The sequence below is a fragment of the Photinus pyralis genome, unplaced genomic scaffold, assembly GCF_008802855.1.
Source record: "Photinus pyralis isolate 1611_PpyrPB1 unplaced genomic scaffold, Ppyr1.3 Ppyr1.4_LG6, whole genome shotgun sequence".
In the NCBI taxonomy this organism is placed as follows: Eukaryota; Metazoa; Arthropoda; class Insecta; order Coleoptera; family Lampyridae; genus Photinus; species Photinus pyralis.
This window is the reverse complement of record NW_022170663.1, coordinates 23975655-24003482: the sequence shown is the minus strand read 5'-3', so window position 1 is coordinate 24003482 and position 27828 is coordinate 23975655. Positions and strand designations below refer to the sequence as shown.

Genomic DNA, 27828 nt, shown 5'->3' with positions numbered 1-27828 from the left:
AATACTTTAATGGCTTAATGGCCCGTAAGTACCCAGTCCGCCCCTGTGTATAACCTTCCTTTTTTACCAAAATTCGACTACACCAAAATTTCTCGGGAAAACACTTTTTCTTATTAATTTTGGTGCGTAGAATCCAAAACAATTCGTACTTTTTGGATCAGACTTCTCAATCAAAAGTTATAGACTAGAAACCAATTTCGAAAGAAAATTCAAAGGGCTGTAACTTTTGAACTAGTAGCCCAATCTTGGAACTGTTTGAAATTATGGATTCTACAGGCCACATTCTATAAGAAAATTTTTTTTCCGGGGCGATCTGAGACAATGTTTTTTTCGGGGCTCAAAAAAAGGCAGTGTATAACCAGGTGCGCACTGGCCCGGGGGGGCGGGTGGCGATTGCCACCTGGCCTGTAGATCATAATGGCCCGTTGGAAATTTATAAGTATGTGCTGTATTTAGTTTCTTGCACTATTAATAAATTATTAACACGTTTCTCTAATTGGGGTTGATGTTAGGTTGTTAAAAAATTCTGTTTTAATTGAAGTGTTTTACAATGAATTTATCATTTTTTTGTCGTAGCATGAAAGTGCTGAAATACAATGATAGGTGACGCACCTCGTGTGGATTGTATATTTTGTTACCTTTAATTAGCTGCAATTTAAAAAAAAACTGTATGGTAATTTATTTTCGAGAAAGGGGTGCACCTCAGAGCTAACCCCCCCCATGCAATTCCTGGCCCGCAGTTACCCAGTCCGCCCCTGCGGGTGGTTCCTATTTTGTAGAACGCGGAATTTTATCCACCTCTAAAATTAATTTGATTACAGTTTCACAAGTCCTCGTGCAATGTAAAACAGCTTACGCACCACACTCATTTTTTCAATACTTTGATTGCTTTCAAAGGTGGAAGTCGATAAACTTCCAAGATTTCCAATATAAGATCCACCCCTATATACATATACCCATATAAATCCAAAAATATACTGCAAAAACTAATTTTTTTACCCCTTTTATTAGCATTGTAACCTATGAGCAATTTTAAAGCATACTATTGGTTTAGAGTTACCAGACAACCTTTCTAATAAAACAACCTTGAGTCGTAGCGTTGAAAAAACGGAGTCACCGTGTTCGTTATGGGATTATGTAGTTGACGAGCGGCCACTGGAATATTAGTTCAGTTGTAAAGGCATTTGACAGTTAGGTGGCGCTGCATGTTTTCTCGTAATCAAATTTTGACAGAAAACAACAATTATAAGTTTGTTTATAAAACTTGCATATCTTCGCATCAACAAATGTTTATGACAACATTAAACCATTTTTCAGAAACTTAAATTATATGCATTTTCATTGTAATTCTTCACTATATATGAATGGCGGCAATTTAAGAAGGAAATTTGTCAGGAAAAGCACACATTAGGTTAAAAAGTTAATCAACCCTTTATTTTCGTTAGAATTTCAAAAATATAAAATGTAATTGCGAAATGGTCACCCCGTTTTGTTGAATGGACGTAAGATGAAACTATGAATTATGTCTGTGCGAATCAACTTCGAAATTGGTCATGAAGCTGCTATTCGTGCAAAATGTACACAGGAGGGATTTACACATGATTGGGTAGTATTCGTACGGGGATGCGACGGTGCTAACATACATCATTATGTAGAAAAGGTTGTGTTTTATCTACACGAAACGTTCCCAAGACCAAGAAGAGGTATGTGTCGTCTGCTTTTTTTCAAATAAAAGTAACGTTTGACTTACAGTAATCAAAGAACCGCCGTATATGGTGAAAGAATCAGGATACGCTGGATTTACGTTGCCTATAGAAATATATTTACGCAATAAAGATGAGCCGAAGAAAATCACTTTAACGCATGATCTTCATTTACAATCCGATGGTGCTCCAATTAGTGATGTTCAAACCAAGAAATACGTATTTAATACGCCAGGAGAAGATTTCAAATTTAAATTGCTTCAGGGTGGAGGCATGGTAAGTGGTATCGTTTTTCGAGGGGAAAACCACTTCAAGGTTCGTTGTACATCAGACTACAATCTTAAGTTTGGAAGTGCATTGGCTGTATCCATGCCAGGCATTTACAACATATTGGGTCATATACGAATTTTGCCTGTGCAGGGTGGCTTATTTGTCATGGCCAGTGTTGAGAGCTCAGAGATCTTCTAAGGCTGATTATAAAAGGTATAGAAAAATGGGCAAAGGCATAACTCTGGTCTGCCAAATTGAAAATATTTTAGACAAATTTCTCTGATACTTTCAAAATGTTGTCTCCGAGATATCGATACCTGGCATTCTTAGTGGGAGACTCTGTATGGCAAATTTTTATTAAAACGTCCCATACCAAAAATATGCAAAAGGCAAGGGTATGAACCATAATCCAAACAATGTTTATATAGGCTCTGAGATAGGCTAACAACTCTATCACTGGTGTTTTCGTATCAGACACTTTTTTTGAATTTGCTTAATCATTTTAAAATTGTCCTTATGAGTTGTTTTAAATGGCATTGCAATATTCTAAAAGGCGAAATTTGATTCGGCTCAAAGGACCAATATCATAAAGCGCTTATTTTTATCAAATCTCATAGGTTAAGGGATTAAATTGCTTTGCATTATAAGATGCTGCCCTCGTAACGTACGCTATAAGGTTTGAGGGAATACAACTTTTTAACTTCGTTTTAGGGTGCCCAGGTAGTGTATGGAAATTTTTTCAATTTTGATTTCTAATAAGATTTTTGATTTTGATAAGAAATATGTTCGGCTGCGCCACCTCGCCTCTCTCGGAAACGTAATACATCACAACTTTTAAGGTGGCGTGTTTTACATTTTGCAATGTTGGTTGGTTGAATACAATTTATTTTGAATTTGTTATTTGGAAATATCATGTAAATAGTGATATTGGTACAAATCATCATTACACTATGCGATAAAACGTGTAAGTGAAAAAAATATGTAGAACTTCCGCACTTGCGGAAGCGGAAGCAGAGGTCTGTTGCATCACTAATTGAATTTTTAATTTTTCGGAACGGTAACTCTTCTCCTCCAGATTCAAAAAACCGTAGTTTTTGGACCACCTCTTTAACTAGTGTTAAATGTGTCCATTTTGAGGACAGTGTGTCGTGTACTGTTACTAACTGCAACCGAATGTTTAAGGAATTAGGGGATACACTGTACAAAAATTTGTAAACTTTAAAATGAGGTAACTCATGTACACCAACTGTATAAATGGTTTTCCCCTCGTTATTTGTTTTAGTGCGGTGGTCTTTTATTTGAATGTTATTTTAGATTGTTAATTCTCAAGAAGCGAGTGCAGACAATCGTTCTACGCTTGATGAGAAAATGTTGTTAATTAGTAAACCCAAGCTTGGCGGATCTGATGTTGTAAAGAAACACAAAATGAAAGTTGAAGAACCTCGAAACAGTTTCCACGAATTGTTTGGTGCGCCTATCACAAAAACCTCGAAAACATCGGTTGATGCAAAAGCAGTTGTTAAAAACAAAAATATTAATATTAGTAAATCGAGTAAGTATTTTGTATTCGCGTTGTTTCCCGACTCAATTCCATTCACCCCATGAACGGTAAAGTATCTTCAGTGTATTCTAATGTACCAAGTTGAACTGGAGACGCCTGTATCTTCTAAATTGAGAGGGTACATTGAGAAGTAAAGACTGTACATTAAAGGTACTTTCAAGTAGAAAATGGCAGGACTGAATGGAATTGGATTCAGGACCAGCTTCACAAAACGCTTTATATTGATCCCATTGCTAATCAGTTGCTTCTTTATAGGCACATGTGAGAAGGACAAATCAAAAAACAAACACAGTCCGCATAAAGAAAAAGAAAAGGAAAAAAATCGCGAAAAAGACATGAAAACTCGCGAAGAAAAGAAACGTGAGGAAAAAAAGGAACGTAGTAAGGATCGCGAAGAACGCAAAGACAAAAAGGAAAAAAGAGAAAAATCGCCCAAAGCAAGAAGTGAGACGCCTACGAAAAGAACTTTGAGCCCGTCGCCGTTACCAAAACATAAGGACAAAGATGATAAAAAAATTGAGATCCCAAAAGATCGTAAGTCAGACGAGCGCGAGAAGCTCGAAAAAAGGTTGAAGAAAGAAAAACGTGACAAGGAAAAGGAAAGGAAGGATAGTAAATATAAGGAACGGGAACATAAATCCATAGAACAGAAGGAAAACAAAAGCTTGTCGCGAGAGAAAGATAAGCACAAGGAACCTAGTCCTTTGCCTCCAAAAAATGGAGGCAAAGAAAAACTGTTTAAGGAGAAAGACATTTTGAAAGATTGCAAAGATGGAAAAGAGGAGTTGGACAAAGAAGACAAGATCAAAGCGGAGAAACTCGAAGAGAAAGTGAAGCACAAACATAAAAGGAAAGACAAGGACAAAAAAGAAAAGGAAAAACTAAACGAGAAAACTTATAAATCAGAAAAGAAATTGGAGAAAAGCTCAAACTCAAAATACACAGAATCTTCCAAAGAACTCCCGAAAGAAGAGAAGAGTCTCTTCAGCAGTCCGAAACAGACATCCTCCAACGATTTAAAGGTACAGGAAAAGCCTAAAAAGCCACTAGGTACGTTAATGGCGGAGTTTACCGATAACAATTCGTCGAACAGTTCGATTAGCAGTCACGAGGATTTATTTAATGAACCGCCGACCGTGAAACACGAGCCGAAGAAGGAGCCCGAAATGAGGCCCGAGCCCGATAATAATACTAAATTGAAACGCGAAAAGGTGAAGAAGAATAAAGATAAAAAGATGGAGAAAAGTTCCGAGAAGAAACGTAAACGAAAGTCCGACAACGCGAGACTGGAGGAACCGTTAGAAAAAGTCGCGAAAGAAGAATCTTCCAATTCGAAGGAATCGGACGCGGAAAATTGCACACAAAATGAAAAGCAAGAGGATGAGAACTACGAGGATTATATGAACATTTTAAGAGATTTGCAACATAAAATTTTAACGTTGCAAGATAACTCGGAGTTGCAGCGGGTTGTGCAGTTAATAGCAGAAACCGGACGTTTTGAGGTATCTGCACAAACCTTCGATTTTGATTTGTGCTTATTAGAACGGTCGACTATAACGCAATTGCAGAATTTCTTTCAAAGCACGTCGTAAGGGTAAACAAAACGACAGCTCCGATTTTCATATCAGCAAAGTGTTTTTTTGCTATAATTTTTTTATTTCTGAAAACAGACCAAACAATTTGGCCGCTCAGTTGTAAATTATTTTTCTTGGAAACCATGACATTGTTGAAAACGTCTTTGTAAAAGACGATTCTATTAATGCTATTTTTAAAATGCGTCGCATGGATGGTTCTCGAGTTGTCCACATTTGCCTGAAAGGTGGGTACCTTTCGTAGGGTTACTTGGACAATTATAAATTATTTATTTATATTAGTAGAGTAAATTTACAGAGAAATCTCCGATAGTACAAATTATAAAGTCTTATTTATTTGTCAACATCAAAATCGTAAGACCAATTCAATTTTCAAATTCGCAGAATAGTTCTTTCTGTAAATACTGATTAAAACGTGTATAGTATACTTTACGAACAAACATTATTTATTTTAATGTTCGAATCATATTTTTACATCACCTTGCGCTTGATACCAGTGACTGATTTATGTTTCTCCCCTCCCCCCGAAGACCAAAGTGACTTGGTCCACATTTAATTCGACTAATTGAATTTTTCTATTTGTAAATAAAAGTTATAAAATATTGTTATGTATTTATTTTTTAATTTGGGCATAGTGTAAACTTATATGAATATGTCTGTAATTGCTTGTAAAATAAAATTTTAATATATAGTTTTCACTTATACATGGTGATGACTTGCGACAGTTACAGAGTAGGCGAAAAGGTGATATTGGTTACGATTATGTGTATGTAATTGTAAACTGTTCTGCGTCATTACATTGTATCGTGTATAATTATCGTGTGCTTGTTCGTTCCTAGCTTAATTTTAATATTAGTTGCAGTAATTTGATTGTTGTGTTTAACATTTGTAGAATAAATACAACCAGTTTTGTATGTGTGTTTATTTTGAAAGGATAATTTGCAATTGTTTTAATTATTCAAATAGTGGCTATATTTTTATCTACCTATTGTAATGGTACAAGTTTATTTATAGGTTTATATATATCACTACGTTACTCTGCTACTTTATGCTCACCACAATGCTGAATGCTCTGGTAACTCATGTTGGAAAACTCGACCTGGTAAATTTGCGCTTGAGGGTTGCCCCAGAATATTCGCTACCTGAAGGACCTCCCCCAGTCCACCCTCGTTAAAATCTGTTCCAATGAAAATCCACGCCCTATAGATCCACTTAGGAAATTGTGCTTTCGGAGTACTTTAGCCTATGATACTCGACCCAGATATATCTGATATATAAATGATTAAGGGTCTACCGTACTAAAATCAAGTTGCTGTGATCGGATTAATTTTAAGAAGTTATATTACAGCAGTTACTTCTATGAAGGTATCCTAAAAAGGAAATTTGAATTGGAGCTGTACTTTTTTGTCAAAAATTATTTAAAGTCTTAAAAAATGTAAATTTCATTCAATCATAAGTCCGATTCTATAAAAGCTATAGTGTTCAAATTTTATAACTAGTTAGGTTAAACCATAATACAGATATCGGTATATTGCATTCTGTGAAATGTTAATTACATTTTAATTAATTAGTAAAAAACTTCAAAAAAGTGTTTTTTAAATTTTCGTATATACCGATATGTCTGTAGTATGTTCTGTTAAAAACTATACATTTTAAATCGTTTATAATTATTAATTACCCTTTGTTTAATTACTGAATTTCTCTTAAAATGCGCTAAATCCCGCCTATATATTTAGGCTAATAAAATTGCAACTTCCACCACTCATGGGATGGGTTTCTTTGCGTCTTATCGGCGAAAATACCCAATCACATTTTACAACATGGTATAATTCTTACCTAAATTTTATTTAGTTTTGTTCAGGACTTCATACGATCTTACCCAATACAAACAGGTTCAGATCAGTGACATTAAATAATAATTATTTACTTATATAAAAAATTGAAATCAGCGACAATATCAACGATTGATCACTTTTATCTGTGAGCAATTCATTTTATTGTGCAGAAGTTCAGAAAGTGCAGTTCAGCTGTATGAGTAATAGGAAATGCCGTCAAGCCGCCGTCTAGGAAGATGAAGAGGGGTATAGGATATCTAGGTAATTAGTCGAAGTAGGTAAAATGTCTGCATTGGGTAGAAAACTTCGACAATCCGCAAAGAAATTCGTGCTTTAATTTAGTGGAGGGTAGGCATAAATTAAAAAGAACCCATAATTAATTAATTTTCAGTACAGGGTCAGTTGAACTACACCAAGAGGCAATTCTGTATGACTTCCTGCTATTTAGCCGAAAGTTTCAATAGAGAGGATTTGCGTTGATGAAAGGTTTTGGCAGGTCGAGATGCTACAAAAACTAAAATCTTTTTTTAATGATTATTTACTTCCGGAAATCGTAGACGGCAGGGACACATTAATAATTTAAATCTAAAAATTTGCATACCATCAACATACCTATAGTTTTTCATTATCTATTGAAAGAAAATATCATAATCGTTTCACTTCCGGTTTCGCCGGATGTGGATAGGAACTTTCTTATATTAAATAGAATTCCCTGTATTTTATTGCATTTTCGAAATCTAGATGAAAATCTATGTCGTTTGATTTTCCTATCACCAGCATCAAAGGTCTTTAAGTTATTCAAGATTTTTCAAACTTTATTACGTTCTACTGCTTTTCTTTAGGGCCCCGTACCTATGACTCCGTTGACTTGAATTTCATCAGTTTGTCAAAAATACTGACTTGATTAATTGAGGTTTTGTTCTGCGTGGCCATCGTTTTTTTCAATACATAATGACATCCTCTGATGAACTCTATTGGTAGTCGCCTCTCAAAAAATAAATTAAAAAATAAATGTTTTTATTACCCTACTTGGGAAGATGGGAAGAAAAGAGCAAAGACACACATCAAGGAAGAAAGAAAGCAGAAGAACACTGGAGGTGGAGGAAGAAGCCAAGGGGTGGAGGAAAAGGGGACAGAAAGTAACGCAGGGAGAGGACAACAAAAAAAAGTGCCTAACACGAGGGAAAACCGGGAAGGGAACGAGACCAAAGGATAGGAACATCGGAAGCCTAATGAACGCCCGGATAAGAAGCTATCACTAGAAAGCAGAGTTCCCTCTAAGGCAGAATACCAGTGGCGAAGCTGTGGCCGTGCCCGTTCGGGTCGGATAACACCCAGTTAGCCGCCCCCCCACAACCCCCCCAATCCACAAAATCCACCACATTGTTTGGCATATGTCGCGGCCCAGCACGATGGCAACAAAGTAGTGGAGAAACGTCCCTGATAGTGTCTACCAGGGACGCATCCTCACGACAGTTGACTAAATCCTGGGAGAGGCGGCGACGCCAGGCATATGTCAAAGTTTCAAGTTTCAAATGTTTTTATTACCCTACACATAAAAATCCAGTGGCTTTACATCTGGATATCTAGAAGACTAATACTGCGGATCTGTAGACCTAATCTAATCCATCTCTTTTCAAAAATGTGCAAAGATATATAAGCATCATAGGTAGAATGAGCCGGCGCTTCATCAAATTGAAACCAAGTAGTTTTCCCCAGGTAATGCCATTGTACCAGAATGGCACAATGGAATCTACTAACGCATATTTATTTCAACGCCTACTATGAAAATGATGCATAACAGTCTCAATTTTAGAAAATCTTAAATAAAACGAAAATCATAACAGATAGGTATAGGGAATGTAATCATTTAAACTAAAATTGACCAGTAGCTTTGAAACACACTGTAGAAGGACTATCAAAATTTAAATCGTTCTCATGTAGCATGAAGTCAGTATTTTTGATTTTGGAAGACTTTTTAAAATTCAAGTCAACGGAGTCATAGGTACAGATACCTACCTAAAGAAAAGCAGTCAAAAGTCAAAAATTTGAAAAATCTTGAATAGCTTGAAAACCTTTGATGCTGGGTATAGGAAAATGTGGTATCAAACGACGTAGACTTTCATGTAGATTTCGAAAATGCAATAAAATACAGGGTGTTCTATTTAAAATAAGAAAGTTGTGGTCCAAATCCGGTAAAACCGAAAGTGAAACGATCATGATACCTAATATTTTCCTTCGATAGATAATCAAGAACTATGTTGGTATTCAAATTTTTAGATTTAAATTGTATGGGAATTTACTTTTAGGTAACGGATGGGTGTGAAACAGCCTGTATAAGGTAAAGCCCTGCAGAAACGTAATTCCTTATTTGGTTTATATAGGGTGTACATTTGTACAAGTAGGTAAATGTTCCTATGCATCAAATCAAGATCTATTTCTGTTTTCCATAGCAAGGAGTAAACACGAAACGAAACTGGAGCACCGTAAAATTATTATTTAAAAAATGATCAAAGTCCTCGTGTGATATCGAAGGGACTTCAGCGCATTTTTGTGTGGCAGATCAGTATTCTAGTAGCCAGTTTTGACTTCACCATCAATAAAATCTTGTACAAGGCTATATCCACATTCTCTTTGTTGGTACCCACTTCCTATAACGTCCCGTTCTTCGCAATTCGCGTTTGAAGTTTTGAAAGTTAAAAGAAACTTTAAACCGCGTACAAAATTCTCAGCGGAAGTTACGTTTTGGGCGCCCGAAGTCGATTACCCCACGAAGACGCGCGCCTTGTGTAAGGGGGTTAATTTCGTCCCTCGGAAAAAAAACAAAAGTCCGCCACACAGTGGTTGTGCGTGTTTACGAGATCTTTCCGACGACACCAATTTGAAAACAATCAGACTAAAACTGTAGAAGAAGATAGGAAAAAATGAAAAATCTCCAGGTTTAGTACACCACACTCGGGGATGGCGCCCAGACGGTGCCGGTCCCACATCTTGTAATAGCCCCGTCCTTAAAGTTGTTAATTACATGACCCCAGTATGTACATGTACACTCCTCGTCTTCCTACAAGCGTTATTCTACTGGCCCGCAGTTGCCGCCAGCCAGCGGACCAACCTTTTTACAAATAAATTTGCAAAAATGCGCCAGACATTACCTCATCCGTATAGTTTCATTCAAAACCGTCTAATAAACAAGTCATTACACTTTTACTTTTAGTGAAACAAATTACACAAATATCAAACAAATAAACAGTACAACTCCATGGAACCTCGCGTATAGGTACAGGTAATGCATTTCTAATTGTCACATAAATACAGACAGACAGACTTGATAAATAAATAGCTAATTATCTAAATATACAATAAAATTCTCTTCTCATTGTAATTTTTGTGCGCTTTTCCAAGCTTCCTATAGTGCCTTTCTGGAAAGAGCGAAAAAACGTCCAGGGCGCTTTTAATAAGCACCTGTATGAGAATAACCTATGACGACCTGTAAAACCCTTTAAGCGCTTTTTCAGGACAATGGGCCGTATGAATAAAAGTAAGCAAATGCTTATACTTGCAAAAGTCAAAGTAAATACTCGTAAGTTCTCCTTCGCACTGGGCGACTTAGCAGCGCTTCTAAGCAGAAGGACAGGACGCAGTGCAGCGCTGCTAAACCATGCTAAACAGACCAGTATGAAGGGGCAGTTACCAGTATTTACTTTGAATTTTGCAAGTATAAGCATTTGCTTACTTTTATTCATACGGGCCAATGGGTCGTATGAATAAAAGTAAAGCAAATGCTTATACTTGCAAAATTCAAAGTAAATACTCGTAAGTGCTCCTTCGCACTGGGCGACTTAGCAGCGCTTCTAAGCAGAAGGACAGGACGCAGGGCAGCGCTGCTAAACCATGCTAAAAAGACCAGTATGAAGGGGCAGTTACGAGTATTTACTTTGAGTTTTGCAAGTATAAGCATTTGCTTACTTTTATTCATACGGCCCACTGTAGAGGTATTTAGCGTCTTTTCGACTTTGCATCACTTTAACAGCAATTGTTACAAGGCTACTTAATTTTTTTTTATTAAAATTTGGAACTCTTGATTGATATTAGGTATAAGTTTTTGGTTTTAAAACTTTTGAAGCGATTATCTCGAATATTTCAAAATATAGTATCATACTCTTTTTTCGTTTTAGAATTTCGGAGTCTTTCCAAACTCAACATAAATAAATATGCTTTTGAGTTAAAAAAAGTATCGTTTACATCATACCTTAAAAACAAAAGGTAATCCTTATGTGACAATTACAGTAAAATTTCTCTTATTTAAAATAAAAATTGACATGTTCGAGGATTTTTTTCAAAAACGTTTACTAAAATATTTATTGTGATGGTTCCAGACTTTACACTCGCACTGTACCTATATGTAGTTTAAACATTCTCGCAATTACGAAATTTTATTAACAAGACAAAATATAACAAAAAAAAAAACAAAAAACCGCAATATTCTCTGTTAACAAAACATTATTTAATTTGGTGTTCATGCCATTTTATCAATACATATTTACAACTGCATAAAACGAAATTCTCAAGAGTACAATTACTTAAACAACAAAGCAATCAGCATCACAAATGTAGATGCCAACATTATATAGGCAGTTTTATGAACTCCTGACAGTGTTAGAAACCGTGCTGTATCCCAAACAAGATGTCGTATGCCATTACAAAAGTGATAAGCGAAGGGAGCGGCGAGTACGAGTTTCAGGGCAAGGATCGATGCCGCACCGGGATGCATGGCCTGCAATGCGTCAACATAGTGAGATACTTTATTCGGTAAAACTAACGCGCCAGTTCCTAACAGAATCGTATAGCCCCCCAACATCGTTCCTAAAAAAATATATTTAATAATGTTTACGTTATTGCTTTTGTTTTACCTGTAATTCTATGCGATATCGAAATTTTACTTATAATATCGAAGGCATAAATACTGATGTGAGGTGACATTGGTCTATTCATACTCATATTGTGATCATCGTGATCCGCGCCACGTACTGGCTGCGATACTGGCTTTAAAGTTACATGACGGGAGAGCTGAAGAAAGTTAGGTCGATCCAGACCAACCTTTATGAAGGGTAACTTGCGACCTGCTAGTCTAGAGTTATGTAATAATTAACAAAGTGAAAACAGATGAAATTTTTACCTGCAAATAGTTGACATCTTTACCTTTATCAAATGGAAATGTACTTTTACAAAAGAGGGGTTGGGAATTAAATACTTTTATAAATTATTATCGATGTACTTTCTGTTTGTATAATTATAAATGGGGTTAGTTAAGGCGAATACACACTACCTTTTGCGGTGAGTAATGTATAAAATGAATCTTGATGTAATTACCCCACCCTAAAAGGTTTCCTTGTTACTGTGCCTAGAAGAGGAAGATTGGCTTCACATTGTTCCCTAGGCCCTACGTTTCACGTCCAGGGGTCCATTATACGTCAACGTCTGAAAGGGGCTTTAGCAGTTGCAGTAAATATTGCCAACATGGCAGTGGTTACCTGCGCTTGTTGTTTTGATGCAGGTGCTGCCCCCAAACACATGAAATAAAAATAGTTTGTTATTCTCCCAAGATTACTCTCTCTACTTCATTAACATTACACAGCCCCCTCAGTTTATCTAACGTTTTCTATTAAAAATGTGAGCTGAATACGAAATTACTATTAAACCCAATTAAGGAATTAATCTAACCAAATCCGCCCAAATATTTTATTGATAAAGTCGTCAGGTACGCTTTTGCTTCAATAATTCAAAGCCAACTTGCGCCTCTTTTTAGGACACAACAGAAAAATATGCCTTTCAAGCTGAAATTAAAAAAATCGCGTCATTACAGCGTGGTTTCAAAGTCGCTGTTCGTTATATCCGTGGAAATGTTGGACGGTACAAATATCGAATGTACACTCTCCTCGGAAAACAGCGGGCAAGATTGCCTAGATGTCGTGTGCCAGAAGCTCGGACTGAACCAACCAAAGTTTTTCGGATTACAATATTTAAGTCGATATAAGGAGCCTACTTTGTGCTGGTTAGAATTAGATCGCCCAATAAAACGGCAGCTGGACAAGCACGCTAAGAGTTTGTCAGTTTATTTACGTGTGATGTACTATGTTGTATCAGGATGTCGATTGCTAAACGATGAAGTTACAAGGTAATACTTGCCGGTTTAATGCTGAGCTGTAATGTCGAAGTACCGTAGGTCTCATTATTTTCTGCAATTGAAAATGGATGTAATTGAGGGCCGTATATGGTGTAATCCGCAACAGGCAGTCGAATTGGCAAGCTACTGTATGCAAGCCGAATTTGGTAATTTCGATGCTGAACGTCACACAGCACACTATCTGAAAGATTTTCAATTGTTTCCAAAGGTATGTTCTAATCGCAAAATCACTTTAGGCCATGAGTCTTTTTTAGAATTTCACTGACTCGTGTTTATTAGAATCGTTAACCGAGGCAGCTAGTCGTCAGCATGCTCTTTTACATAATTTACCACAAGGGACAGCAGAAGAATATTACATCTGCGCTTGCCAACGACTAGATGGTTATGGGCAGGAAATATTTGCAGTCAAAGATAGTGCGGGAGAAGAGGCAATTATAGGCGTTTCGCTGACCGGGATTACCGTTTCGTACGCCACCGGCAGAGAGGGACGAAGCTATGGGTATTTAGCGCTATAGTGGTTAGGTATATTACCTCTAGCTAGCTTTATTTAGGTGGGTCGATATTAGTAATGTAATTAACCATAAGAGGGATTTCACTATCGAATCTGTAGTCGGTTCTGATAAAGCAGAGTTTCATTTTGCCGATGTGGAAACGGCAAAAAATATGTGGCGGTTTTGTGTCCTACAACATATGTTCTTTCGAGAATTTGAAATGGAGGCCAATACTGAGACCAGCGATAAAGATCCACCAGTTTTTCAGCAAGCCAACCCTGAGGTAAGTGTCCTTTTTAAGTCACTTTTAATAAAGGATGATGCCCAATATGTCTATGCCACACATTTTTTCACTTACTAACAGTACTTACAACAGACGCAGTCTAATTTCATAAACAAATAAGGTTCCAAACCAACAGATGTTTTACTACATTGGGACAGCTGCAAGATGTAAAACAAAATTGATTTTCACACGCACAAGAAGTGGCACATAACAATCATTTACTTGTAATGTGTAATTCGTGGACAGACCATTTAACATGAAAATGAACAGGCTAATTCACAGGAATTTTGGTACATACATTATTACCTATACTGGTATATCAAGCGGTATTGTTCAGCTTCCAAAAATTAAGTACTTAAATTGTCTTGTGTTAGATAACTACATTCAAGGCGGTTTTTTTTTAGTGAATGCCAATCAAATAGATCGGTTACTGTGCTATGTTTTTTAGGTAGTAGGTTTGTATCTTATATAATTTCTCCAAAAGCAGACTTGAAAATCTGAATTCAGAGCCTGAAGTGTAAATTTTACAGGGCATTCTAGTCCATTTCTAGAGGTTTCTAGGAATTAGTTAGGATCTTTGCTTATAAAGCAATCTATTTAGCTTTCCGGTTCCTGTCCCAGCTTTCTAAACTAAGAAGCCAAGAAATTGTTGTTTTAAATTATCCTGCGTCTTTTGTTAGCCATGGAAACCTAGATATCTGCAATAAAAATATTTTAATGTATCAAATGCAATATTGCAAATAATATTTAATAAAAATATAACAAATGAAACATCAAAATTTAGGAAATCTGTATGTATTCGAAAGTATGTAGCCTAGGGTCGTATAAAAAACCAACCAGCCTGTATAAGAACTGTGTATTGTGGTGGATCGTACATAATAATAAGATTTTGCCAAAATCAATTATCTTTAATAAAAGCTATCAGACTAACTATGAAAAGCGTCACCTACCGGCCAAACGATTAGAGGTAGCTTAATTCTGTTTGCACTAGTGATGTTTTCTTTAAAATTGAGCTCCAGACATCTAGGTCCATTTTTTTTCTGTAAGAAAGTGTCCAATTTGGACCACCCTGTACACTGTACAGGTTTATCTCATTTATTATAAGAGATAGAAAAAAACTTTAAATACAATCGAGAATACAATGTATCATAGAGCGCCAGAAAATGTATAGTAAAAAAACGAATGAGATCGCAAAGTTGGTAAAAAAGCAAATTTGGTAAATTTTTAACGGAACGTCCTGTATTTTTTTCAAAAATTGAATAGATCTTTTCTTTCTAATTTCAAAAATATAAGCGTTATCTATGCGTAGCCTGCGGAAGGACGTCATAGATAGGGGGCATTGTAGTCGTGGGTATTTGAATCTCAGGGTAGACTAAAGTCAGACTCGTAGCTTTCATTCGTGATTCAGTAAAGTCACTAGATATAGAAAGTACCGCAATCATCCGCCATTTTTGGGCAAATTTGCTGCCAACTTAAAAAAATTGACAATAAAATCTGAATAGTTGTAATTTTTTATAACCTACCTTCATATACTGTCATGTTTTATAAAAATATATACAGATATCTCCAAACAGGTGAAACAATCCCTAACACTAAAGTTACTAGAATCTGGTAACTTCCGCCATTTTTGGGCAAAAATCATGCGTTCTCTCTAACACACGAGCCCAATGGATTGCGTTACTTTCTATATTTAGTGACTTTAGTGATTCAGATTAATACTGCGACCTCTGGTGGCAGCACATTGTAATTAATATTGAGATAAAACGGCCATTTTGTTTATTTACAATGGTCAAAAGTAATCACTAATGTAGTTTTTACGGCTGTAAAGGTAGATGCTTTATTAGCGCGTTGTCCATCTCATGTTGGAAGGCGCTATTACGACCACTTTTTCCGCCCGTCCGTCCGAGGCCTTAATTACTCCTACACTCTTCAATATATTTAGGTCATTCTTTTTGAGTTCAGTAGCTTATAGATCTGACATCAACTTTCTTATTTATACAATTATTTTATTGAAATTTTAATAAATATCGCATATAGTAAAAATCAGATGTGCGCATGCGCAGACTACTCAATGCTGTCTTTATTATTTTTGAAGATGTCAGAACGGAGGCTTCCACGACTGGAGTCATTAAGATGCAAGCGACTTCCGGGATAGAACCGTGTCAATGTTAAACGAAAAGTCTACATTTTGCCCACTTTCGTGAGGGGTTTCATAAGGGCAAGAAACAAAATAACAATCAAAAATAAAATATATAAAAAACCTCTTACCAATGAGCCAACAGGAGCAACACGCATTACTTCACTATACTGCACATGTTTGGAACATTCTTATTTATGGAGATTTTAAAATTGTAACCATAGGTGCTTCTAGTAAAGACAAACATAGCGCGGCCTTTTGAGAAGTACTGATCAATGCATGGAAAATGCGCTTAAGTTACTCGCCTTTGCACGGAAATGCAGAGATTAAAATTAAAATAGCAATAAATATAATGTTTTTCGTACTTCCGAGACTAAAGTGACCACTTCACTCCATTATGACAAGTACTGAAGTGTCACTTTTTGTCCCGCCGGGATTAAATTTTGACGAAAATCCCGGAAGGATGAAATTACTAACAAGGCAATTTCAGTAGGTTGTTCCACATTTTGTATGCGGCACTACTTCTTAAACGTATCGTACTGCTGCTCATATAGTTTTTTGGATTTCGGTGGTATCAATTCTTTACCTAGTTTGGCTGCTTTTTATGAATATCAAATACACTTTTGTCACCCACCACCAAAATTATGACACTAGCAATGACAGTTTCCAAATTATTTTTGTTACCACAGCATAGGAATTGTCGTACCAACGCAACGTTCCTATGGTAACTTGTTAAGTAGCGATTTTTTGAAAGAACGCGTTCTCTAACTCCATACATATTAAGTGTTTCAGTTTCGGAAGTACGAAAAATATCGTATATACCTTGCGACTGAAGTAGTGTTCTTAATCCCTCAGGTAAATTATGGCCCTCCCTTCGGTCGGGCCATAAACTTTACCTTCGGGATTAAAAGTACTACTTCAGTCCCGCGGTATATAATATACTATTTATGTCTAGTTCATTTTACAATAAGTACCTACTTACTATAAAAATTAGCAAGTCAGATACTTGACAGTTTTTTTATTAAGAGAGGTACTTCTGCCAATAGATGGCGAATGCGTAGAATATCACATGCCATAAGATTTGAAATATTATTGCTCGCGCTACTTTTGGTACTTATGCTTGCCATTAATAGATGTCTCTATTTACGTTTGAATAATGTAGACTTAAAATTCTCACTTAATAGGCCCACCTGCAGTCGATCAATGGCACATCTGTAGGTAAATAAACTAATCTCGGATTTCTCTTAGACTTGTTAAAGTCACTAAATATAGAAAGTACCGCAATCCATTAGGCTCGTGTGTTAGAAAGAGAACGCATGATTTTTGCCCAAAAATGGCGGAAGTTACCAGATTCTAGTAACTTTAATGTTAGGGATTGTTCCACCTGTTTGGAGATATCTGTATATATTTTTATCAATGAATAAAGAATACCGGGAAGGAGAATATCAACAATATACGTACGACCGAGATGGCTTTTGCAAATGGCGGACAGTAGTTTCCTGTTCCAGTGGCGTACCTACCTTACAGTTGTAGAAGGATACAATTATAAAGAATTTTACACGAAAACAATCTAAACCCCCATGTGTCTACTCCGCCTATGACTTTTGTTTAACTAACCTCAAACTATATTCCGATAAAAAATTTGTAAATTGCAATTTGCTTTTGCAAATGGCCGACTTCCGTTCCACTCTCTCTTGTATACAACCACTCTTGTTAAAAACGGACCAACGGAAACGTAAATGTTCAACTTCAATCAACTTTTCCGTCGTAAACGGACGACGTACGTTTAAAAATTTGCTGTCTTCTGATTGGCTAACGGACAAACGGAAACGTATGAACGGAGTGCTATGAACTTACCTTTAGACCATATAGTACATGGACTGCTATTCGCCCTATGCTTTCAATACAAAATGGATGGTCACGAATAGAGGGCACTGTAGTCGTGGGTATGTGAATCTCAGGGTAAACTAAAGTCGTGTAAACACCACTAGGATCGCTTAAAGAGCAGCTTTATAGCAACCGCGTAGTACGGGAAGCTTTAAATACTCTTCATTATTTACTATACGTCCACAAATAAGAATAAGTTTGCTTTTTTTGGGATATCTAGGCGGTTAATTAATTGACGTTTGTTAATTTATAGGTTGACAGTCTCAAATCGTGTCTAATCGGACAACTTCGGACAGACTCGTTTACCCTGAAACTCACATACCCAGGCGATGTCCTTGACCATATTTTAGTTACAATTAGCAGTCCATGTACTATATGGTCTAAGATATCTAGTGACTTTAAGACTTGTTTGTTTAAAGCGACATCTCTGTAATAGTGACTATACTGTAGTGAAAAGACCATTTCTTAAAAATTCCTTCTGAAAAACATTTTTGTGTCCTTTGGCCACAATTCATTCGATACATTGATACAATTGTGCCAACAACAAAAAAGTTTCTCGCGTGGTGAATTTTGCTCTGCGCGGATAATTAATGTGCGATATTGTGGGGACTGTTAAATCTACACTAATACCAGATAAGGCATTATATACTCATAATTGGAGGCGCATATCATTCTAGTTTAAGACACCGAAAGAATTATAATGATATGGTTCCTAGAAACAGAAATATGATGGTGGAAATACAGTGGCACCACGCTCAGAAAGTCCCTGACAGGGTGTGTCCGAGGGCACTAGAAATTTAGACCGTACATTCTGATGCAAAATTTAAAAACACTTTAAGGGAATTACATACCTTATCACCTGTCAGATCGTAGATGCAAGCTATATGCGTCTTGAAAAAGACGATTTTGTATAAAACTGGAGACGGAAATCGTGAAATAAAGCCAAATACAAGAAGCAAAGTGTAAACTAAAATAACGTCAAGCGTCAACTGTCAAAACGGAATAATTAATAATTATGACGCTGAATGTATCGCGTCGTTTTGCAGACTTTCTATTGGCCAGCCTGAATTATTTCAAAACTAGTTCGCATATTTTCCGGGACTTTTCTGAGCATGGTGGCACTGTATAGAAAAACACGAATTTAATATCGTCGTTTTATCTTCAAAGACTTAAAATCTTAAAATTAATTATTTCCAGTGTTTCTAAAAATTAACAAACACCCGAATTTAATTGCCTGTACCATTGACCAACTCTCATTGAAATTTTGTGGCTCTATGTTCAACGGATCCGGAGAAAAAAAATATATTTAATATGTCCCGAATTGACTCCTAAGATCATGTGACTGTTTTGAGCGCTCCGTCCTAATTCGTAAGCATAGCGCGCTCGTCTCCGGTAGTGATAAACAATTAAATTAATAATTGTGGAGATATTTTCATAAGATGTTACTATGTTCAAAATTTACATTAAACAAAGCAGATAACAAAATAAACTTAAATAAAATATAGAAAAAATATTTCAACTAAAATTGTGCTACACTTCAGGGCAACTTACGGAAATTGGACAGTTATGAAGATATATCGACAACTTCACAACGATCTTCACACGCATTAACTCTTCGAGCTCAGTCAACGTCGTGCCTGGATTTGAATACTCCCACCGACATCGATAAATTACGAAGTTTACTTCCATCATACAGACAGGCCCCAGACTATGAAACTGCGGTCCAACAGAAATATCGCAACTCATCAAGTGCAATTCAAAATCGAGAACCTTTACACAACACTCACGCTATTTTGTACAGTTCACAACCAGAAATACACCAAACCGATGGTTACTCCTCCCACCTGTGTTACCCGGATGTAACTCACAATAACATTGAGCAGAAAAATTTGATATCCACACTTTACAGTGCACCATACACACAATCACAAGGCATGGTCAATTTAACCGAAAGCATGGGACTTTTACACCTTTATAAACCTCCACCCCCATACCCGAGCAATAGAATTAACTCAAATTCTACTCCAGATTTAGCTGGGCTTACGCAACAACACAACACTCAAATTAGTTACATTAATAACATTGTCTCCGGATCTAGTCCTGATTTAGTATCAAATGGAAACATCATCAATCAGCAGTATTTAAAACAGTACGGTCAAGCGCTTTACCCACAGCAACAAACTGATCCCGTCCATCGATCGCACAGCTACCTATCTGCACCTCAAGGTACATATAAAAACTGAACGCAATTATTTGAAAGTAACCTTCTAGGACTGCCCCAAGCTGTAATCGTCGATAATCCAAATGTAACGAAACATATTAAAAAGGTTTATGACGAACATGGCAATATAATCTACTGTATGCCCGCAAATATGAAACAAATACTGCAAGAGAATAAACTACCAAGTACAGGGTTCGTAGTAACACGCAACCAAAATGCGGTTGTCACACACGTTCAAGACTTGAATAACTCCTGGGAGCCAATCTACGAAAATATTCCACTCCCTTGGCAAAACGACGGTGGGGAAATGCGATCGCGTACCCAAAGCGTACAGTCGGCCCCAGAAATTAGTCAAATACTAAATCATACCCTAATAAATAACATGACGGCTAACATGCAACACTCAAATGACAAATCGAATCGAGAAAACCTATACGCCAACATAAACCGAAGCGGAAATAGTAATAAGTCTTCCAAAAATGATTTGGTCGGTAGTACCGGAAGCTTAATAAATCAATCGTCTTCGCAAAACTTGACACAAATTTCCACGAGCACCGCTTTTAGTAATAGTTCCACCGACACGTCCATGACCAAGATGAATAATACATTTACAGTTGGTAAATCGGCGATGAGCACTCCTCTACCGGAAAGTAACACCAGTAGTGAGATCATTAGCGATATCAGCAACAGCTCGGGTAACAGTTCAGGTAAGACAAAGAGGAAACGATGGGGTATCTTAATGGGCAGGAGTAAATCAAACGAAAAAGTGAAAAGTGCGACGTTGGGAAGAGAGAAAGAGAAAAACAAGGAAAAGAACCAAACCAACCGTCATAGGTGGTCGACAGGTCTACCGCGTTTGTATCCGTTACCACCTTCGATTAGTAAGGAAACAATGGTAAGTCAACCGTCCGCCGATCGACGGTTAATTGCGCCAATATTCTAGTGCCAAGTCTTAGAAAATAAGCTTGCCGATAGTCAGTTGTTTTTCGAATTTGACAAGATACCTAAGAAGAAGCAGAACGCCGATTTTACCACCGCCTTGCACCTCGACAATGCGAAGTACAATCGTTACAAGGACGTCTTGCCCTACGAAGATAATAGGTTAAGATTGACTCCGACTCGAGAAAATAAATTTGGATACATTAACGCGTCGCATATTACCGTAAGTAATTATTTAGGTAATGGGAGGCAAACAAATTTTTAATATACGCCACCTACTGGTTAAAATAGAAATTATAATGTTTCCGCCACCTTTATTTACAAGTTGTGGTGTAGGATTTGACAATTATGCATTTGCACAATCACAACTGACACCAGTTATCTGTATGAAAGCTACTCCATCTCATGTTGTTTAAATGGTAGGCATCTTCCAATTCCATTGTTGTTTCAAGGACTAATTTATTGTATGTGTAGAGTCTCGGTATCCAGTTTCTAGCATTGCATTTTCTACAAACAATTTATTTTCGATTTTCCAGGAAATTTGTCCGATAGGTATCCTCGGGTGGTTGTGCGTGGGTGCACTATCCTGTTGAAACCAATAGTTTACAACTTTTGTTTTTTTTGTGCCGTACATCCTTGTATTTGTAATAAAAAATACCACTCAATACAGTATGTACTTTTTTTCTGATCCATATAGAAAAATAAAGTTGATGATTTTCTCAAAACAAAACGTATTGAAAATCTATCAACAGTGTCATGAAGAACCCAAAAAGTGGCAACGAGTAAGTGTTTTTTATTTTTTGTATCTGTTCAGATGACATAAAAAAAAATAAAAGAAAGTCGGCAAATTTCGGCTTGTCTGGCACATCTTCGGAAGCAGTCGGAATTTTCTAGTTCGCTTTACAGCATGATAATTACTCTTTAATTGCGCACCTTTTCCCATCTTCGTATCTTGTATGGTTTCCAAGATCCCCATGATAGCCATCCGTATCTTGGACACAATGTATATCGTGTGTTCCAGGTTGAACGCACCATAGGCAAACAGAATTAATGTATTCGCGAAGTATTTCAATGTACCGGATGACCCAATAAGACTGTTCCTCGGCCATATCTCGAGAACCGTTCGTCATATGATATGGGGTTAAAAAAATGATTGGGTAAATCGGTCAAGAAGAATCGCTGGAAAATATTTTCAAGTTCTAAAAATGACCAACAGAGGGCGTAACTGCCATCTTAAATTTTAAAATTGCATTTTCTTTAAATTTCGCATAATAAACTAAAAAATTTCTTTTCACATTTTTCTTTACCTATTACCTATCATTTTCGTAAAAATTCAGTTAGAGTTCAATTGTTTTTGAAATAACCTGCTTTAACTTCTTAACTGTTTGACCGATTTTAACAATGAAAAGAGCATTCCTTGAGCAATGAAAATCAACCAAAATATAGTTAATAATAATAATAATATAGTGCGATCTTTTCTAAACTGGCAATAAAAATAACAATAGGTATCAGTGGTACTTGGTGTTCACGCCCGTCCATTGATGTAACTCCACAAAAGTGAGAAATTAAAAAATAATAATAATAATGACTTTATTTGGACACACTATGACAAATATATAAACAATACCAATATTACACATTCAACTTGGCGTCCAAAAGGCGAAGTTCACTGAGAGGCATGCAGCCCTTTGTGCTCTTCCACTTAACCCGTCCCGTAATTTAGTTGAATCCTTCTCCGCCAGGGGGGGCTAGTTTTAACACTATGACCCAAAATCCTAAAAAAATCAAAAAGAATGATGACTTTTTCTTTATGAAAAAGTAGCCAAATAACATCCAAAGAGGCCAGTGAAAACCGTTTTTCAAAATCTCAATTCCTAACCTCAAATATTGGGAAAATAAGATTAATTAATTAATTAATTAATTAAATTAAAATGCTTAATTTATATCTTAAATTTACTTTTTACGTATTTCCGGTATCTGTGGATGGCGCGAAAGAAAAGCACCTTACACTTTTAGGTAGGCCTTGGAAAATTAAACAAACGAAACATGATGCATTATACAATAACAACAGCCGTAATTTGTAAATTATTCTGCTGTGTTGACATTTAGAAAGTGCAGTTTTTTGAATTTGTAATTTTTTCTAAAATATCGATTTAACCAAGAAGCATTTAATATGCTGCCGATATATTTTGAGTATTTTTAAAATGCGACCATCGCTGCCGGCATCTTCTACTTGCGTTATCCGCATCGATAACGAACCATCGCCTCCAGCATATTAAATGCTTCTTGGTTAGAAATTGGCATTTTAGAAAAGATTACAAATTCAAAAAACTGCACTTTCTGAATGTAATCACAGAATAATTTACAAACTACGGCTGTTATTATTTTATAATGCATCGTGTTTCATTTGTTTAATTTTCCAAGGCCTACCTAAAAGTGAAGGGTCCTTTTCCAATCTTTCGCGCCATCGACAAATACAGGAAATACGTCAAATAAGATACAATTTAAGCATTTTTATGTATTAATTAATTAATCTCATTTTCCCAATATTTGAGGTTATGAACGAGATTTTGAAAAACGGTTTGACTGAAACTTGAAAATATTTTCCAGCGATTCTTCATAACCGATTTACCCAATCATTTTTTTTATCCCTAAGTCATAGAACGGTTTCCGAGATATGGCCGAGGAACAGTCCTTATTTCAAAGGCTTCTTGTATCTTTCGCGAAAAAATACATTGTCGTTTCCCTATGGTGCGTTCTACCTGGGACGCACTGTATGTAGTGAATAGTAGTAATGATGTAAGTTTATTCAAAAAAATTTCAGGCAACAGTTGGCAGTAAACAACGATTCTATATAGCAATGCAAGGACCTACGAAGCTTACGATACCACATTTTTGGCAATGCGTTTGGGAAGCAGAGGTATACCTTTTAGTGCAGCTCACTGAACTTTTGGAAGATATTAATTATTTACCAAATGCGGAACAACGCTGTATTGATGCTAGTCAGGTAGGTAGAAGGTGTTCATTAGGCTAAAGCAAATTTATTATTAATTTTAATCGTCATTGCTGTGTGTGTGTGTCTGGACAAATCAAACCGATCAGATTTTGAGTTTATATCGACATTAACCTCAAATTTTGACTTTTGCTGTGGAAAGATAACCTAAAAAGAATAAGGAAAGAATAGCAGTCTACTAGATTACTATGATCACGTTTGACTGAAAACTGAAGGATGTTAGGTTTTTCAATTTAACTCTCTTTCTATATTATATAACACATGAATCAGGTGAGGGTGGAGCCAAATACTTATACTACGGTATTGTGAGTCTAAGGGTATGGCAGTGTAGCATTTAAGTCTGTCCCCAATTTTATGTAGATGGTATTTAAACGGTATATGGCCTGTGAACAGCCCTGTAATGTATCCTAAGTCCTTCCAATTTAGGACTAAAGCTTCCTTGGCTTTTTGTTTGACCACTGGTACTGGCTTTTGGGATTTGGGTGCCTGGCGCACCTCTGGTTTCCCTCTCCGGCGGGCTCTTGGAAAGGGCGCTACTAGCCTTAGGCTTGCTAGATCCTTTACGCTTGATTTCCGCTTGTCCAAATCTGAAGCTGGCTCCGTATAATATTTTGAGCATTTGTTCTGTTACAACGACAACCTGTTCAACTTTTGATCCTTACTGCACACAAATTCATACAGTGGCACTAGATCTACCATAATTAACAACATAATAATAATAATTCTTTTGACTATAGTTGTCTGTTTAGGACTATCAAATTTGGTGGGAGTTCTCCCAAAAAACCGGCCATTGCATAACGAGTAAAATACGTCTGTGCCATGTTTCGTCGCGTCGATATAGAACTTTATGGCATCTTCATTATACCGATTGGGGCGAGCACGGCTGTCCACAATCGGTGTCACATTTCCTCGGATTTTTGGAAGAGTTACAGTCGGTACAGCAACACTCGTTAGAGGAAATACCACCGGGACACAACAAAAATCCTCCGGTTCTCGTGCACTGCACCGCAGGCGTTGGGAGAACTGGTTTGACAGTATTGGCAGATCTTTTACTTTACACGGTAGATCACAATCAGGTACGTTTTCTCGGATTGTACGAGTTAGTTCTGATGCTGTGTGTTTTTAGGAGGTGGATGTAGCTAGAGTCGTCGGTCTGTTACGTCACCAACGCCCATTTATGGTACAAACAATTGCTCAATATCGTTTCGTGTATTCACTTCTCATTCATTATTTAAAGCAAACTCGCCTTATATGAGTAATATGAGTGCCATGAACCAGTTATTAATCACTTTAATTGATTTGTCATAATCATAACAACGTACTTAAATTTTAAACATTTATTTATATGTATTTTAAAAAAGTATTAACACTGATGTGCGTTTTTAACATGATGTTTTGAAGTAAAAGAGGCTGTGTAGAATACTATATCACCATTTATGTTTTATTAACAAAATTTTAATCTATAAGCAATCAGCGTATGTGATTTTTTAGAGTGCCTTCTATATATTTTATTATGTATACCACGTTTTAATCTAAGAGTTATATTTAATAATTGTATCAAACGGAAATGTAAAGCATCGAGAGATCAAAATTTTAATTAATGCCAATAAAAATTGTAACTTCCTGCTCTATTTTTTAAGGAGATGGTTCGGAAAGAAAGGGAAAGTGTTTTAAACAGAGGTGACGGACGTTAATCGTGACTTTTTTGGTGGTTTGGGAGGACATTGAAGTGTAGCTGCTTATTGTTTTGGTGCCACATTTAATCGTATTATTCCAAGCAGTTTTGTAGAAGAAAGTCAGTCGAGTGCTTTTTTTAGTACACTGTTTAAAGTGAATATTTAAATTGAATTAAAGAAGTGAAGTTTACGAAGGAGTATCGGATCGCTCAGTTATCGCTTATGTGAAGCATTTCTTTAAGACATTCAAGTATCAGTTAAAGGGAGTTTTTTTCTACCATCAAAGGGCCAATATTACATCCGTAAGTGCAATAATTAAAGTAGAGAAGTGAAATTTCAAAGCAATATCGCCTGGTGTTTTGTGTTGGTGCGTCTGTTTATTTGAAAATAGCAGTTAGGATCGGATATTTTGGATTATCAACATTTGAAGGTAATTAATCAATTGTTTCAATCGATTGTGAGTACTTTCTTTATCATTCATGTGTGCTTCTTTTTCTTTTAACTTATTGATTGAATTTGTCTTAATTTGTATTTTATTGTCCAGATGTTCGCTGAAGATGACAGCCTTGCTGTCGAAACGCGTTCGAGGTTTTAATATATTATTGTGCTTTATTGGTGTTGGTCACAAGTAGTTCCAGTGTGTTTAATAAATTTGTTTCATCTGTAAATGTTCTATGTTGTGTTTAATCAAGCCCAAATTATGACCCAGATAAGAGTTCTCAATATAATTCTTTGGAATTGTGGAGTTAATCAAGACTGCTGAGTTTTCTCAGATTTGATGAATTATCGAGATTTTCGTAGTAGCGGGTGCTGGACGGTTAGATCTAGGGGAAAACGTACAATTGCGCATCGACGAGATGCGGGGTCCGAAGTCCCTCTGTTACACCCCCCTGGTTTTCGTAGAGTTTCGATAGAGGTCTCTAAAATTCGAGCAAAGTATGAGATATGTATTAAAACGGGTTTTGGAATGGATAGTGATCGATTTGACCCCGAATTTGAGCTTAGTTTTCTCATTAACCGTAATTCGTAAGTGGCTAATGTTTTATAATAAAAGTTGCAAGATTCGATGGGATAAATTCAATGGGTGTAGAAAAAAAATTTAAAATGGCGGCTTTCGAGGTATTGACATCAACTTTCTTATTTTAAATGGACGCCATATTGAATTTTTATGTCATTTGATAGAAAAAAAAATTACAAAATCAGCAATACTAATTGGGAATCAACCTTGCATTTTTGCCTCGAAGTTTACAGTGTATTTCTTATGGCAATAATTTCATGGCTGTGTCGATGGTGACTATGCGAGACAATTTGTTTTCAATCATAATCACCTGTGGAATTATTCTCATAAGAAATACATTGTAAACTTCGAGGGAAAAATACCAAGTTGATTCCCAAATGAAATACTAAGTGTTTGGTATCACTAGTTTTGTACTTTTTTTTTTGTATGGAATTACATTGGACCCCCCATAAGAAATAAGAAAGTTGATGTGATTTACTCAAAACTCACAAGTGATAAAAATGTTATTTTACCACCATCAGAAAGATGAGAAAAAATTACCAATAGTTTGTTAATTTTTTGATATTTTTGAAAATCAATGGACGCCACCGCATTTTCGAAAATGACGTTTTTCAGTTTTTTGACCATAACTTCGTTGTTTGTAGAGCTACGCAAACTCTGAAAGGGAAACTTTATCTACATGAAATTCTACAATTCTTTGTCTATTAAAAGCGACTTTATATCTCTTACGGGTTACGAGATCCCCGTACTAAACATCGGAAAAAACACCCTGTATATTATGCACACTATTTTTTAATTCTTTTACGTACTATTTATTTTTATTTGATCAGTTAATAAATTTTTGTAGATATTCTTTTATGCAAAAATACGTTCTGACATTTTCGTAATTAATGTATGCACAACTACAAAAAAAAATCGCAAAAGTATCAAGTATGCTATAATGTACGGAATATATAAAATTATTTCAAATTTGTAATTTTTTGCGAAGGAAAACTCGCGCAAGATCGCAGGGATGCGC

At 36.3% G+C, this 27828-nt stretch overlaps 3 protein-coding genes across 3 annotated transcripts; 2 read left to right on the top strand and 1 right to left on the bottom strand.

The window, feature by feature from the left end:
• The first annotated feature begins 1226 nt into the window (after positions 1-1226).
• LOC116173925 (protein AF-9) lies at positions 1227-5571 on the top strand. The gene is made up of 4 exons (XM_031491666.1): positions 1227-1703; positions 1753-1979; positions 3288-3525; positions 3790-5571. The coding sequence occupies exons 1-4, from the start codon at positions 1523-1525 to the stop codon at positions 5124-5126; spliced, it is 1983 nt and encodes a 660-aa protein (XP_031347526.1). The 5' UTR covers positions 1227-1522; the 3' UTR covers positions 5127-5571.
• Positions 5572-11443: 5872 nt separating this feature from the next.
• On the bottom strand, positions 11444-12435 carry LOC116173397 (succinate dehydrogenase cytochrome b560 subunit, mitochondrial-like). Its single transcript, XM_031490843.1, has 3 exons — positions 12138-12435; positions 11872-12089; positions 11444-11824 (listed from the first exon to the last, which is right to left on the bottom strand). Exons 1-3 carry the CDS (start codon positions 12152-12154, stop codon positions 11538-11540), a joined length of 522 nt encoding a protein of 173 aa, XP_031346703.1. The 5' UTR covers positions 12155-12435; the 3' UTR covers positions 11444-11537.
• Positions 12436-12544: 109 nt separating this feature from the next.
• Positions 12545-25541, top strand: LOC116173396 (tyrosine-protein phosphatase non-receptor type 14-like). The gene is made up of 11 exons (XM_031490842.1): positions 12545-12719; positions 12768-13136; positions 13185-13353; positions 13400-13644; positions 13697-13919; positions 19485-20169; positions 20215-21059; positions 21108-21326; positions 23928-24110; positions 24866-25192; positions 25243-25541. The coding sequence occupies exons 2-11, from the start codon at positions 12784-12786 to the stop codon at positions 25369-25371; spliced, it is 3378 nt and encodes a 1125-aa protein (XP_031346702.1). The 5' UTR covers positions 12545-12719; positions 12768-12783; the 3' UTR covers positions 25372-25541.
• Positions 25542-27828: the final 2287 nt, after the last annotated feature.

Coding starts and splice junctions, on each gene's coding strand:
- LOC116173925 (XM_031491666.1), top strand. CDS start 1,523: ATGTCTGTGCGAATCAACTTCGAAATTGGTCATGAAGCTGCTATTCGT. Junction 1,704..1,752: donor GTTCCCAAGACCAAGAAGAG/GTATGTGTCGTC, acceptor TTTGACTTACAG/TAATCAAAGAACCGCCGTAT. Junction 3,526..3,789: donor TATTAATATTAGTAAATCGA/GTAAGTATTTTG, acceptor GCTTCTTTATAG/GCACATGTGAGAAGGACAAA.
- LOC116173397 (XM_031490843.1), bottom strand. Junction 11,825..11,871: donor GATATCGCATAGAATTACAG/GTAAAACAAAAG, acceptor ATATTTTTTTAG/GAACGATGTTGGGGGGCTAT.
- LOC116173396 (XM_031490842.1), top strand. CDS start 12,784: ATGCCTTTCAAGCTGAAATTAAAAAAATCGCGTCATTACAGCGTGGTT. Junction 13,920..19,484: donor TTCAGCAAGCCAACCCTGAG/GTAAGTGTCCTT, acceptor GCTACACTTCAG/GGCAACTTACGGAAATTGGA. Junction 20,170..20,214: donor CTACCTATCTGCACCTCAAG/GTACATATAAAA, acceptor GTAACCTTCTAG/GACTGCCCCAAGCTGTAATC.